This window comes from Pistacia vera, unplaced genomic scaffold, assembly GCF_008641045.1.
Source record: "Pistacia vera cultivar Batoury unplaced genomic scaffold, PisVer_v2 Contig344, whole genome shotgun sequence".
Lineage (NCBI taxonomy): Eukaryota > Viridiplantae > Streptophyta > Magnoliopsida > Sapindales > Anacardiaceae > Pistacia > Pistacia vera.
The window spans coordinates 613,308-628,736 of NW_022196162.1; the positions used below are offsets into that span (position 1 = coordinate 613,308).

At 36.9% G+C, this 15,429-nt stretch overlaps 1 protein-coding gene across 1 annotated transcript; it reads left to right on the forward strand.

The window, feature by feature from the left end:
- The first annotated feature begins 12,073 nt into the window (after positions 1-12,073).
- LOC116138910 (40S ribosomal protein Sa-2-like) lies at positions 12,074-14,751 on the forward strand. Its single transcript, XM_031424586.1, has 5 exons — positions 12,074-12,349; positions 13,313-13,575; positions 13,683-13,880; positions 14,055-14,262; positions 14,396-14,751. Exons 1-5 carry the CDS (start codon positions 12,205-12,207, stop codon positions 14,503-14,505), a joined length of 924 nt encoding a protein of 307 aa, XP_031280446.1. The 5' UTR covers positions 12,074-12,204; the 3' UTR covers positions 14,506-14,751.
- Positions 14,752-15,429: the final 678 nt, after the last annotated feature.

Genomic DNA, 15,429 nt, shown 5'->3' on the forward strand with positions numbered 1-15,429 from the left:
ATAGTTTGGGGGTTGTGAGAAGGGCAATAAAAATAAAAGAGATAGTTCACCTCAATTCAATGGATGTGTTTCGATTGTGATTAAAAAAAAAAAAATTATTTATTATAATTTTTTTTTTTTAACAAGTTGAAGGGTATCTCGGCTGGAAAACGTAACTGCCTTAAAAACTGCCTAGCAGTACTTGGCGACCTCTGGTTTAACAACGTCAGTACACCTTCGACCCGCGATTTATGGTTTCAAAAATAAGAAAGACACAAGTTTGAGGGGTGTAAATTAGTGGGTACGTTGATTGGTGGGTGAGAAAAAATGGAGTTCGATTTGATTTGAGTGTTTGATGAGGAAAACGAGTTCTCTTACTTTGTATTTCCTATCATTTTTCTTGGAACCCACTTCCCGAGCCTAACGTTACAAGCTTAAAGACCTGCTGATTTTTACTTTGTCTAGTCCTCATTAGTTGAGAGTAGTTCGATATTTAGGATTATGGAGTCTACCACCATTTGATAAACTTTGCATCCTGCATAAAATAATCCGGGAAGTCGAAAGGTGGATTGAAGTGGGGATTACCTATGGGGGACCAATTGAGAAAGAAAGTCAATGCAACTTATAACTTCTTGGAGTGTTAAACATTTTTCTTTAATAATTTTGCAACAAATTTTGAGATTGGTATAAATTCTAGGCAGTTGTTTTGTGAGTCGAGTCTTTTGTTTTATTTTTTTGTGTCATTTGCTGGTGTGTTTTTGTACATTTGTGTTTTTTCTTTATCTTGTTGTGTACCTGATGCTCAGTGACGAGCATCATTTAGTTTGGGGTATTTGATATCCGAGAATTATACTAGTTTATTTAAGCTTTAGGCCGGATTTTAGATACTTCTTAGTCTATTTTTGCTTGAATTAACACTAATTCCTTACATTTCGTGTTTCAGGTTAAAAATGGAAATTTTGAGCAAATAAAGGTAGATTTGGAGTTTTTGGATCAGAAGCACGCGGGAGGCAATCTGGAATTTCAGAATTCTTCAGGAAGCTTCGCCACGGTGAAACGGGTTAGTGACGCACCAGATTCAGATTTTTCTTTGCCGCGGCGAAGTCTGCGTACTCCACTTTCTGTAAAACGCACAATTTCGTTTTAGGCTAAGTTGCAATATTTTGGGCGAGGTAATAAAGGGAGACTTAGTCTATTGTCTAGCGTGTTCGTGGAGAGATAGAGAGAGTTTTTTACATTATTTTTAGATTCATTTTGGAGTGATTTTGGATTAACAAAGTTGGAAGATTCGAGAAAACCAGTGGATTTATCAAATTGGGGAGATTCTTTTCCTTTTCTTTTGTTCCATTATGTTGAACCTGGAGTTTTTCATTTCTTCTAAATGTTTATTGATTTAGCCATGAACTAACTAGTTTGGGTTAGGGTTTGATGTAGTTCGGATTCTAATGGGTTAGAAAGTTATGATTATTAATTTCATATGATTTTGCTTTGATTGTGTGTTATTCTGTATTTATTGTTGTATGTGATGAACATGATGAGATTGAGCGATAATTCATGTTAAGCTTCAGGGTAATCACTGTTGTATTATTGGATGCTAGAGATAGATTCAAGAACGATGAAATCAATCTAGGATTCTTACGTTAATGAACTTAGATTTATTAACTTTCATTGTTGGGTGCAGAAGGTTAATAGAGAAGAGTAGGACAACACAACCTGAGAAGGTATGTTGGACACTTTAGAGGTTCGATTTACAATCAATGCATGAGAATTTGAATTTAGTTTAATTCTTAAAGTTTAACCCATAGAGTCCGAATGAAGTCAAAAACCTACCCGTTTGTTTGAATTAATTTTATCCCGTTTTAAATCTTGCTTTCATAGTTTAAGTTTCTTTAGTAAAATTTGTTTAATCATAGTTTAAATTGCTCCCTTTAATCCAAAAGAATTCAATTTCTTCAACTTGAAAACGGTAGAAAAATTAGTGTTTAGCAACATCCTCGTGAGAACGATACTCACTGTCATTATATTACTTGTGGAACTAGTATACTTGCTACATATTGCATGTTGTAGGAAACAAGCATCAGCTTCCCATAAAGTAATGCCAATATACTAAGAGGAAACACCCTCATTTCTTACATGTTACCCTGTGAATGTTTTGAAAAAACCTTCAACCTCGTACACTCTCCACACCTGGCTCTTCTACGACGGTATGGAAATAGGTCATGACACTCCTCACACCCATTTGTATGCATGCCCTCGTGCATATCATGTTCGCAAACATTTACAAAAATTAACCAACCAAACTCAATTTTGTGATTTGGTACAATCTAGGGTTGTGTCAATATACGATGTAAATTTGTAAACGTATAACATGAACTTGTAAACAAAAAATGTTAAACTTGTAAAATACATTTGATAATGTTGCATAATACGTATGGCCTAAATATAAAGCTCAAAAGATCTTAATTTCTATGTGGGCCGGATCTAACAATATACTAAATCCAGCCATGACAACCCAAAGGGATAAATGTCATTAAACAAACTAGGGTTTCTCAACCCTAAATATCACCTTTATAAAACACAATTACAGTTTCTTTTCTTTCTCGAACGAGCCCTACTCTTCTCACATCTTTTTCGCCACTCTCCAGCTCTCAATCTCTCACGAGACTCTAACCCACTTAGGGTTTACTACAGAGAAGCAGAAAACAGGGCAAAAATGGCGTCATCTAATGCAACTGCACCGAGGCAGCTGTCTCAGAAGGAGGCCGACATTCAGATGATGTTGGCTGCTGAAGTACACCTTGGAACCAAGAACGTGACTTCCAGATGGAACGTTACGTCTTCAGAGCAGGAATGATGGTTATTTTATTGAGTCCTCTAATTTCGATATTGTGTATATTGATCCGTTGTCTTATTGAATTAAGTAAGTTAAGTTGTGTGGTTTTTCATTTGCTGTTTGTTTTATGTTTTGTGTGTATGATACATTGACGTGTGAAGCTAAGATATTTTGGTTTTTTATTATGTTAAACGGTGGCATATGTATTCATGTTGTTCTGCAGGTAGCTCTGTGTCTTTAAAGTAACTCTTTTTAGGGATTTTTCTTTATTTTTTGGTATGTTTTGTTGGAATTTACTGGTATTCGTATGAGAAAATGCTAGAGTTAGTGGAGATTGATATGTTGGATTCTTAGGTGTATACTTGCTCTTGAGGAAGTATTGAGTACATCAAAGAGCAGTTGTATTTCAATGTGTAAAGAGTGTTGTGACTGTTAATTAAACATATAGTCTTGTGTTCATTATGTTCTTTTTGCATTTGTAATGTTTAGGGAATTGAGATTATGAATGTTTTGTTGGAGTTAACGTGTCTGAGGATGTTCTCTTTTAATGTTGGAATTTTTTTTGTTTGGATAAGATGTATAGGCGTTGAGAATATTGAAGGATGAATAGAAAAATTTCAAATGTTTTTCATTAGTTAATTGACATGCGAGGTTGTACAATTTCTTGATTTTTCATCGAGTACAAAGATGTAAATGTTGTCAAATTTTCTGGTCCATATAATGTGGTTAATAGAGTTGGTGTGGTGGGTCTGCCCCTAGGGTGTATTGAACTAGATGATTTCTGTATGATGTTTACTTGCCATGTTCAGGATGTTATAACACATGATTCGATGGCCTTTGGCTTAACGCTTGTGAAATTTGTGGGCTGAAATCTGAGTAGTAATATGTATCATGTGTATATTATAGTTCACTAATTCATCCTAATTTTGTATTCCTTTTGGCTGGAGAGTGTGCATTGATTACCAAAAATTGAATGAGGCGACAAGGAAGGATCATTTTCCACTACCTTTCATTGATCAGATGTTGGAGAGGTTGGTAGGACATGCCTATTACTGTTTCCTAGATGGGTATTCAGGATACAACCAGATTGCCATCGCTCCTGAGAATCAAGAGAAAACGACCTTTACTTGCCCCTATGGCACCTTTGCTTACCGAATGATACCTTTTGGGTTGTGCAATGCACCAGCAACATTCCAGAGATGCATGATGTCGATCTTTGGAGACATGGTGGAACGGTTCATAGAAGTCTTCATGGATGACTTCTCAATTTTTGGTTCGTCTTTTGACAATTGTCTAACAAATATTTCCCTTGTTTTGCAGTGACGTAAAGAGACAAACCTAGTGCTCAATTGGGAGAAGTGTCATTTCATGGTCCAAGAGGGAATAGTGCTCGGTCATAGGATTTCAAAGGACGGAGTAGAAGTTTATCGAGCAAAGACTGAAGTGATAGATAAGCTGCCACCACCATCGAATGTCAAAGTAGTCCGAAGTTTCTTGGGGCATGCGGGGTTTTACAGATGATTCATCAAGGATTTTTCTAAAATTTCTAAACCCCTTTGCAATTTATTGAATAAAGATGTTTTGTTTGATTTTAATGATGAATGCATGCATGCCTTTCTAACTCTTAAAAAATTATTAGTATGTGCACCTATTATTGTGGTTCCCAATTGGGGGCTGCCATTTGAATTAATGTGTGATTCTAGTGATTTTGCTTTAGGGGTAGTGTTAGGACAGCGGAAGAACAAAATGTTGCATGTAATTCAATATGCCAGCAAAACATTCACTGATGCACAATTGAATTGCACCACCACCGAAAAAGAATTGTTGGCTGTAGTTTTTGCTTTTGACAAGTTTTGTTCGTATTTGTTAGGTGCAAAGGTGATCGTCTACACGGACCATTCAGCACTTAGGCACCTATTAGCAAAGCAAGAAGTGAAACCTTGACTCATAAGATGGATCCTATTGCTTCAGGAGTTTGAGTTGGAAATTCGCATAAGAAGGGGTCAGAAAATGTGGTGGCAAATCACTTATCGAGAATTGAGAGACCACTTCAGGGAAATGTGGAGGAAATCTCCATTAGAGAAACCTTTCTAGATGAGAAGTTGATGAGAGTGCATGCAACACCATGGTATGCAAACTTTGCAAATTATTTGTCGTCAAGGGTGCTCTCAAATGGTATGACGTTCCAACAAAAGAGAAATTTTTTCTCAGATTTGAAGTACTACTTTTGGAAAGAACCATTTCTATACAGACACTGTGCTAACCAAGTGATACGGAGATATGTCCCGGAGGAGGAGATGAAAAGCATTTTACAACATTGTCATAAGAGGGAAGTAGGTGGCCATTTTGGAGGAACTAGGACAGCAGCCAAGGTTCTACAATCGAGGTTTTATTGGCCAACCCTCTTTAAGGATTCATTCCGAATGATTCAGAAGTGCGACCAGTGTCAACGAAGTGGTAATATTTCAAAAAGAGATGAGATGTCATTGAACAACATCCTAGTGGTTGAGTTTTTTTATGTGTGGGGGATTGATTTCATGGGTCCCTTCCCAAACTCTTTTGGGAATACATATATCTTGGTAGCGGTGGATTACATGTCGAAGTGGGTTAAAGTAGTTGCATTGCCGACTAATGATGCCAGGGTAGTGATTACGTTTGGAGAAAGCATATTTTCTCAAGGTTTGGGGTACCACGGGCAATTATTAATGATGGAGGTTCCCACTTTTGCAATAGGCAGTTGGATGCACTGTTGGGTAAGTATGGAGTGACACATAGAGTTGCAACGCCTTACCATCCACAAACGAGTGGGCAAGTAGAACTGTCTAATAGAGAGCGTAAAGGCATTTTAGAAAAGACAGTTAATGCATCCAGAAGGATTGGTCACGAAAATTGGATGATGCATTGTGGGCCTACCGAACTGCATTTAAGAATCCAATTGGTATGTCCCCATTTAGAATAGTTTATGGGAAAGCATGTCACTTACTGGTGGAACTCGAGCATAAAGCATACTGGGCAGTCAAGCAGCTAAATATGGATTTAAGAGCTGCTGGGGAGGAAAGAATGCTAACTTTGAACGAACTCGATGAGTTTCATCTCGAAGCATATGAAAATACTCGAATTTACAAGGAAAAGACAAAAAGGTGGCATGACAAGAATATCAGGAAGAAAGATTTTGAAGTTGGGCAAAAAGTGTTGTTGTTCAACTCTAGACTTAGGCTATTCCACAGAAAACTTAAGTGTAGATGGTCTGGACCATTCACGATTACAAGAATTCACTCATCCGGAGCAGTGGAAGTTACACATGAAGAAAAAGGCACTTTTACAGTCAATGGACAGAGATTGAAGCCATACATTGATGGGGTGATGAGTTGCAAATCTATCCCAATACGGCTTGACATTCCGACGTGAAAAATTGAGAGAGTCGAGCTTACCGACTATAACCAAGCGCTTCTTGGGAGGCAACCCAAGTGTTCTAAATTTTTGTTCTTCTATTTTTATTTCAGTGTGTTGAATGTTTTTTATTCTTTTTAATTTGTGTGTTTTTGGTGTTTCAGGTGAAGTTTTCAGCTAATGCAAGGACGGAAAATACTCCAGACTTCGCGTGGGGTGAATAATTATTTTTCTCCGCGGCGAAGCACATTGAGTAAAAACAAATTTTGAAAAGTCTCAGACTTCGCCGCAGCGAAGATTGTTCTTCGTCGGGGCGATGCAACCTAAAAATTTGTGATAGCTACTGTATTTTATTTTGTCTTTGCCGCGGCGAAGAAGGCTAGATGAAATTTTTCTAAGGAAATTTCGCCGCGGCGATTAGCCACTGTATTTTTTCGCCCCGGCGAAGTATTTTGCTTCGCCGCGGTGAAACCTGGGTTTCCAATTAGGGCTCATAAACGAAGAACTTCATCGCGGCGAAGACTGTTTTATATATAAACTCGCTTTGGCTTTTCATTTTCTACGTATTTTTCAAATACATTTGAGAGAAAAATTTTCCAATTTCAATCCTTTGCCTCCCAAGTGCTTTCCCAACCAAAGTTTTCACTCCTTAACCCTCTTAAACACCAAAACAACTCATTTCAACAACAAATTTTTTGAAAATTTCACGAAAATTTTGAGTTTAAGAAATTTGGAGCTTTCTAATCTGGGCTGATTCTGAGTAAATTGGTGGCGAATAATCCTTCATATTGGTAAGATCTCAAGTTCCCTAAACTCATTTTCGCAAAATTTCAAGTTTTAAGTTGTAGATCTTAAAAATTTATTTTTGGTTGAGTTGCGAATTTTGTGAGTTGGATTTTGTTGAAGAAGGGTTTATTGTGCATGTTGTGATTTTGAGGAGTGTGGGTGTTGAGTTTTGAAGTGTGTTGTTGAATTCGGAGAAATCATAGTTTGGGGGTCTGATTGTAGATTTTTGGAAGTGTTTTCCATTTTCTTTTTTAGGTTTGAATTGGTTGTTGTGGGGAACCTAGGCTTGAATTTTTGGGTTGCGTTATGAATTGGATTATAGGAAATGGCACCCAAAATTAAGTTGCCATACAAAGGAAAGGGAAAAGGAATGAAAGTGGATAACCGTTTTGTGAATGAAGAAGCCCAAAAACGATATCAAGGGGCTATCCAAAGAAGAGATAAGGGCTTTATTCCTGAGCGCGGATTGACCACGAGTCAGGCGTTGGATTGGAGTCGAGGGAGACGATGGGAACTGTTTATGAGTGCTTCTGCACAATCGGTTGTAGAGCCGCTAGTAAGGGAGTTTTATGCCGGATTGTGAGGAAGGTTTTGCATTTGTGAGAGGGGTTGATGTGCCGTTTACAGCAGATGTGATCAATGAGTTTTACAACTTGCCTGGATTTGATCAGGATGAGTATGGAAGGTTTAGGGGGACACAGTTTGAGGATAGTATCATTCCTCTGGTCATTGCAAAACCGAATGCAACTTGGTCAGTGTCGAAGAAACAAAAGAAGACCATTAAGGGAACTTCTTTGACACCGATTGCTCGAGTGTAGCAGTATTTTGTTAGTGCGAAGTTGATGCTGGAAACGCACTATAGCACAGTAACTTACGAAAAAGCATTACTGCTTTATTCCATTGCCACATGAAAGAGTATCTATGTGGGAAGAATTATCTTTAACAACATTCATTATGCCGCCAAACCAAGGCGATCAAGTTATTCTTTCCCACATCTCATCACAGCCTTGTGCATTAGAGTTAGAGGCAAGGTAGGAGATGATGAGCAACGTATTCATGCTGCCCCTATCCTCGATTCAGATTATTTTCAGAAGCATCTTGAACGTCCAGAAGCTGAGCAACCAAAGGCAGGAACAAAATGGCAGAGAACCACACAAGGCCCTGTCACATCCTTCAGCTCCACAGCTACACAGAAGGAGATGATGTAGCATGAGTATGATGAAACGGATGACAAAACGTCAGGATTGGTTGGTTGAGCAGACCTAGATGATGTATGAGATGTAGAAGAGTAGCTTTAACAAGCTCAACATTGACACTTCAGGATTCCAATGGGCTGACTGGGATTCAGATGAGTGGATGGGCTCCGAATCAGAAGAGGAAGACGAGGGAGGCGAAGAATGAGCACCGGAACACCTGTGTTGTTGTCCTTATTTTCATTTGTTTTAGTTGATTTTGTTTTTCATTTCAAACATTAAACTCAGTTTATATTTTTGTTTTGGATTGTTGTAGCTATTTTCGTAGTTTCATTTTTCTTGTAATTTGTAGTTTGTGTAAGGACGAGATTAGGTTGTAATACTTTCATATTAGTCTGTAAATTTTTCTAACCTAGTGGACACCACAGTTTCAATTGTTTTGACAGATGTTGGGTGATGAAAAGGTCACAGATCGGGTGTGCACTNCAAACATTAAACTCAGTTTATATTTTTGTTTTGGATTGTTGTAGTTGTTTTCATTGTTTCATTTTTCTTGTAATTTGTAGTTTATGTAAGGACGAGATTAGATTGTAATACTTTCATATTAGTCTGTAAATTTTTCTAACCTAGTGGACACCACAGTTTCAATTGTTTTGACAGATGTTGGGTGATGAAAAGGTCACAGATCGGGTGTGCACTATGGAGCGACACTTCACAGATTAATCAGAGAACTATCTCGTACCTTTGTTTTTTTTTTTTTCTATTCTTAATTTATGCGTAATGGGACATTGGGGACAATGTCATTTTTTGTTGGGGGTAGGAAAATTAGAAAATTTTTGATTTTGTTGATTTTATTTTGGTTTGATTGTTTTTGCCGATGATGAATTGTATAAATCAATGACGCGAATTGGATTGTTACGTTTTTATTGTTGAGAAATGTTAAGCATTGCTTCAAGTTTAGGTTTATTGACTGAGTTTTGATTGAGGTTTGTTGAGTGGTTAAAACACCATTTTCATTTTTTCGACATGCTTAGATTCATTTTATGTATCTAGGTAAAGTTTGATAATGTTGGTGGACTTTAGAACCTAGTAGAGAAGTGTTTGAGGCGAAATTCTAGCATTAGACATGGTTGAGGAGATGATTTAGGCATTATTGTCCGATCCTTGTACCTTAAACACTCTGTCGTACCCTTAGAAGAATTCGATCATAATGCAAACACAAAGAAAGGGAAGAGTTGTACGAATTGACTAAAAGAATAGTTTGGGGGTTGTGAGAAGGGCAATAAAAATAAAAGAGATAGTTCACCTCAATTCAATGGATGTGTTTCGATTGTGATTAAAAAAAAAAAAATTATTTATTATAATTTTTCTTTTTTTACCAAGTTGAAGGGTATCTCGGCTGGAAACCAGTAACTGCCTTAAAAACTGCATAGCAGTACTTGGCGACCTCTGGTTTAACAACGTCACGTACACCTTCGACCCGCGCATTTATGGTTTCAAAAATAAGAAAGACACAAGTTTGAGGGGTGTAAATTAGTGGATACGTTGATTGGTGGGTGAGAAAAAATGGAGTTCGATTTGATTTGAGTGTTTGCATGAGGAAAACCGAGTTCTCTTACTTTGTATTTCCTATCATTTTTCTTGGAACCCACTTCCCGAGCCTAACGTTACAAGCTTATAAAGACCTGCTGATTTTTATCTTTGTCTAGTCCTCATTAGTTGAGAGTAGTTCGATATTTAGGATTATGGAGTCTACCACCATTTGATAAACTTTGCATTCCTGCATAAAATAATCCGGGAAGTCGAAAGGTGGATTGAAGTGGGGATTACCTACTTGGGGGACCAATTGAGAAAGAAAGTCAATGCAACTTATAACTTCTTGGAGTGTTAAACATTTTTCTTTTAATAATTTTGCAACAACTTTTGAGATTGGTATAAATTCTAGGCAGTTGTTTTGTGAGTCGAGTCTTTTGTTTCTCTTATTTAATTTGTGTCATTTGCTGTTGTGTATTTTTGTACATTTGTGTTTTTTCTTTTATCTTGTTGTGTACCTGATGCTCAGTGACGAGCATCATCTTAGTTTGGGGGTATTTGATAATCCGAGAATTATACTAGTTTATTTAAGCTTTTAGGCCGGATTTTAGATACTTCTTAGTCTATTTTTGCTTGAATTAACACTTAATTCCTTACATTTCGTGTTTCAGGTTAAAAATGGAAATTTTGAGCAAATAAAGGTAGATTTGGAGTTTTTGGACTCAGAAGCACGCGGAAGGCAATTCTGGAATTTCAGAATTCTTCAGGAAGCTTCGCCACGGTGAAACGGGTTAGTGACGCACCAGATTCAGATTTTTTCTTTGCCGCGGCGAAGTCTGCGTACTCCACTTTCTGTAAAACGCACAATTTCGTTTTTAGGCTAAGTTGCAATATTTTGGGCGAGGTATAAAAGGGAGACTTAGTCTATTTGTCTAGCGTGTTCGTGGAGAGATAGAGAGAGTTTTTTTACATTATTTTTTAGATTCATTTTGGAGTGATTTTTGGATTAACAAAGTTGGAAGATTCGAGAAAACCAGTGGATTTATCAAATTGGGGAGATTCTTTTCCTTTTCTTTTGTTCCATTATGTTGAACCTGGAGTTTTTCATTTCTTCTAAATGTTTTATTGATTTAGCCATGAACTAACCTAGTTTGGGTTAGGGTTTTGATGTAGTTCGGATTCTAATGGGTTAGAAAGTTAATGATTATTAATTTCATATGATTTTGCTTTGATTGTGTGATTATTCTGTATTTATTGTTTGTATGTGATGAACATGATGAGATTGAGAGATAATTCATGTTAAGCTTCATGGGTAATCACCGTTGTATTATTGGATGCTAGATATAGATTCAAGAACCGATGAAATCAATCTAGGATTCTTATGCTTAATGAACTTAGATTTATTAACTTTCATTTTGTGGGGTGCGGAAGATTAATAGAGAAGAGTAGGACAACATAGCCTGAAAAGGTATGTTAGACACTTTAGAGAGTTCGATTTACAATCAATGTATGAGAATTTGAATTTAGTTTAATTCTTAAAGTTTAACCCATAGAGTCCGAATGAAGTCAAAACCCTACCCGTTTGTTTGAATTAATTTTATCCCGTTTTAAATCTTGCTTTCATAGTTTAAGTTTCTTTTAGTAAAATTTTGTTTTAATCATAGTTTAAATTGCTCCCTTTAATCCAAAAAGAATTCAATTTCTTCAACTTGAAAACGGTAGAAAACTTAGTGTTTAGCAACAATCCTCGTGAGAACGATACTCACTCGTCATTATATTACTTGTGGAACTAGTATACTTGCTACATATTGCATGTTGTAGGAAACAAGCATCAGCTTCCCATAAAGTAATGCCAATATACTAAGAGGAAACACCCCTCATTTCTTACATGTTACACCCATGTGAATGTTTTGAAAAACCCTTCAACCTCGTACACTCTCCACACCTGCTGCTCTTCTCACGACGTTATGGAAATAGGTCATGACACTCTCTCACACCCATTTGTATGCATGCCCTCGTGCATATCATGTTCGCAAACATTTACAAAAATTAACCAACCAAACTCAATTTTGATGATTTGTTACAATCTAGGGTTGTGTCAATATATCGATGTAAAATTTGTAAACGTATAACATGAAACTTGTAAACAAAAAATGTTAAACTTGTAAAATACATTTGTATAATGTTGCATAATACGTATGGCATAAATATAAAGCTCAAAAGATCTTCATATTCTATGTGGGCCGGATCTAACAATAATACTAAATCCAGCCCATGACAACCCAAAGGGATAAATTCGTCATTAAACAAACTAGGGTTTCTCAACCCTAAATATCACCTTTATAAACCACACAATTACAGTTTCTTTTTCTTTCTCTGAACGAGCCCTACTCTTCTCACATCTTTTTCGCCACTCTCCAGCTCTCAATCTCTCACGAGACTCTAAACCCACTTAGGGTTTACTACAGAGAAGCAGAAAACAGGGCAAAAATGGCGTCATCTAATGCAACTGCACCGAGGCAGCTGTCTCAGAAGGAGGCCGACATTCAGATGATGTTGGCTGCTGAAGTACACCTTGGAACCAAGAACTGTGACTTCCAGATGGAACGTTACGTCTTCAAGCGCAGGAATGATGGTATATTTTGTTGAAGTCCCTCTAATTTCGATATTGTGTATATTGATCCGTTTGCTCTTATTGAATTAAGTAAGTTAAGTTGTGTGGTTTTTCATTTTGCTGTTTGTTTTTATGTTTTTTGTGCTTGTATGATACGTTGATCCGTTGAAGCTAAGATATTTTGGTTTTTAATTATGTTTTAAACGGTGGCATATGTATTCATGGTTGTTCTGCAGGTAGCTCTGTGTCTTTAAAGTAACTCTTTTTAGGGGATTTTTCTTTATTTTTTTGGTATGTTTTGTTGGAATTTACTGGTATTCGTATGAGAAAATGCTAGAGTTAGTGGGAGATCTGATATGTTGGATTCTTAGGTGCTATACTTGCTCTTGAGGAAGTATTGAGTACATCAAAGAGCAGTTGTATTTCAATGTGTAAAGAGTGTTGTGACTGTTAATTAAACATTTTATAGTCTTGTGTTCAATTATGTTCTTTTTTGCATTTGTAATTGTTTAGGGAATTGAGATTCTGAATGTTTTGTTGGAGTTAACGTGTCTGAGGATGTTCTCTTTTAATGTTGAGAATTTTTTTTTGTTTGGATAAGATGTATAGGCGTTGAGAATATTGAAGGATAGAATAGAAAATTTTCAAATGTTTTTCATTATGTTTAATTGACATGCGAGGTTGTACAATTTCTTTGATTTTTCATCGAGTACAAAGATGTAAATGTTGTCAAATTTTCTGGTCCATTATAATGTGGTTAATAGAGTTGGTGTGGTGGGTCTGCCCCTAGGGTGCTATTGAACTAGATGATTTCTGTATGATGTTTTACTTGCCATGTTCAGGATGTTATAACACATGATTCGATGGCCTTTGGCTTAACGCTTGTGAAATCTTGTGGGCTGAAATCTGAGTAGTAATATGTTATCATGTGTATAATTATAAGTTCACTACTTCATTCCTAATTTTTGTATTCTTTTTGCATAGGTATTTATATCATCAATCTTGGCAAGACATGGGAGAAGCTTCAGATGGCAGCCAGAGTTATTGTTGCCATTGAGAACCCTCAGGACATTATTGTCCAGTCTGCTAGGCCCTATGGTCAAAGAGCTGTTCTGAAATTTGCCCAGTACACTGGTTGCCATGCCATTGCTGGAAGGCACACTCCTGGTACATTCACCAACCAGCTTCAGACTTCGTTCAGTGAGCCTCGTCTGCTTATCCTGACTGATCCAAGAACCGATCACCAGGTATATGGTATTCCATTTGTCGTATAACTAATTTGTTTGGTTGCTATTCCACTGGATATCTGCACTTTCTGGTTATGTACACTATAACCAACACTATGACATTGCAGCCTATTAAGGAAGCAGCTCTTGGGAACATCCCCACCATTGCCTTCTGTGATACTGATTCACCAATGCGTTATGTTGATATTGGTATCCCTGCCAATAACAAGGGCAAGCACAGCATTGGGTGCCTCTTCTGGCTTTTGGCTAGGATGGTTCTGCAGATGCGGGGCACAATTCGTCCTGGCCATAAGTGGGATGTCATGGTATATATCTATCAAACATTATTATTCAACTCTTCTGTATTGATGATATTCAATCATATCTTTCCTCCTGTATTTTCATTCAAGTGTTTTCCAGAAGTTGACATGGATTATGTTCATATCTTTACATTGAGCCAACTTTCCTGCGTTTAATCTATGCATCTTTACTATGTGCAGGTGGACTTGTTCTTCTACAGGGAACCTGAGGAGGCCAAGCAAGCTGAAGAAGAAGAGCTTGCTGCTCCCATTGAATTTGGAAGTACTGCTCCTGACTATGCCATGAACTTGGCTAGCGATCAATGGCCTACCCAAATCTCTGATTCACAGTGGCCCGGTGAAGCTCAGAAACCCATTGCTGCTGTTCCTGGTACCTTTTTCCCAGACGGTTAGTCTTCATCTATTTGTTTTCGCTAAGTTTGTTGTATTTCGGTTTGGTTAATCTGCTTGCTACCGGTTCTAATTTCAATGGTTTAAAGATTTAATAGTTACTCCTGTCAAATGAACTTTTGATTGTGCAGTTCCTTTGCCAGCTGGAGAGGGATGGGATGCCGTGCCTGCTCCACAACTGGCTGGAGTTGCCCCCGACGTACCTGCCCCTCCTGCCCCTCAAGCTACTGGCTGGGATTAAGGGCAGCATTGCGCAACTAGTTTTGTCTTGACCCCATTTCCTACCATTCCCTTCATAATTACGGCCTAGTTTTGAACTATTATTATTTTATGTTTTGGCAAAGAACTTGGTTTTTTTTTGGCACAGTTTAGTTTTAGACATTGAGAGTTAGGTTTTGTTATTCATGATGATGATATCTGAAGTGATGAATATTTTGTTATGTTACAATTATTATCCCAAAGTTACCCAAGTTTTTGTGTTTGTCAACTCCAATCTATTCCCCATGCTATTGGCGACAATTACCTTGCTATAACAGCCTTAAAACGTTATGGGTTCGTTTGTTATGTTATTTGGGAATAATATTGAATAGTTAATAGGGTGATTATTACGAGTTAAAATTTAAAAATTAACAAAAAAACTCTTAAGGTTTGCTAACTTAACTAAACGTTTTAATATATAAAATTTTTGTAAAATGATAAAAATATCTCACCCACCTATAGTGTTAGATTTCGGTAACCATTATCGGAATCTGGTTGAAAAATGGCGTTATAACGTAAACTGGTTGGATCTGACTGGTTGTGTGTTGATCTAGCCTTTTCTAGTTAGATTTATCATATATTTAATCGAAAAATACTAAATCTATAGTTAGATCTAGTCGTCGATTGTCCAAAAATGTCAGATCTGACCGTCAGTGATGATCAAAGATACGGTCTTTGTTGACAGCCAGATCTGGTAATTTCTACTCTGTTGTGACAAATTTCGGTTACCATCAACGATGGTTGTCAGAATCTGACAATTATGAGTGGGTGAGAGTGTTTATTAGTTTTTAAACTTTTTTTTGAGTGTTTAATTAAATTAATAAACTTAAAAGGCCTAAATAAAATATAATAATATTTTTTAAATAATTAAACAAATAACTATTTTGAGAATAAGACATAAAATAAT

Bases quoted from the DNA above. Each gene is read 5' to 3' on its own strand.
- LOC116138910 (XM_031424586.1), top strand. From the start codon at position 12,205: ATGGCGTCATCTAATGCAACTGCACCGAGGCAGCTGTCTCAGAAGGAG. The intron at 12,350-13,312 runs GTATATTTTGTT...CTTTTTGCATAG, and splicing joins CTTCAAGCGCAGGAATGATG to GTATTTATATCATCAATCTT. The intron at 13,576-13,682 runs GTATATGGTATT...ATGACATTGCAG, and splicing joins ATCCAAGAACCGATCACCAG to CCTATTAAGGAAGCAGCTCT.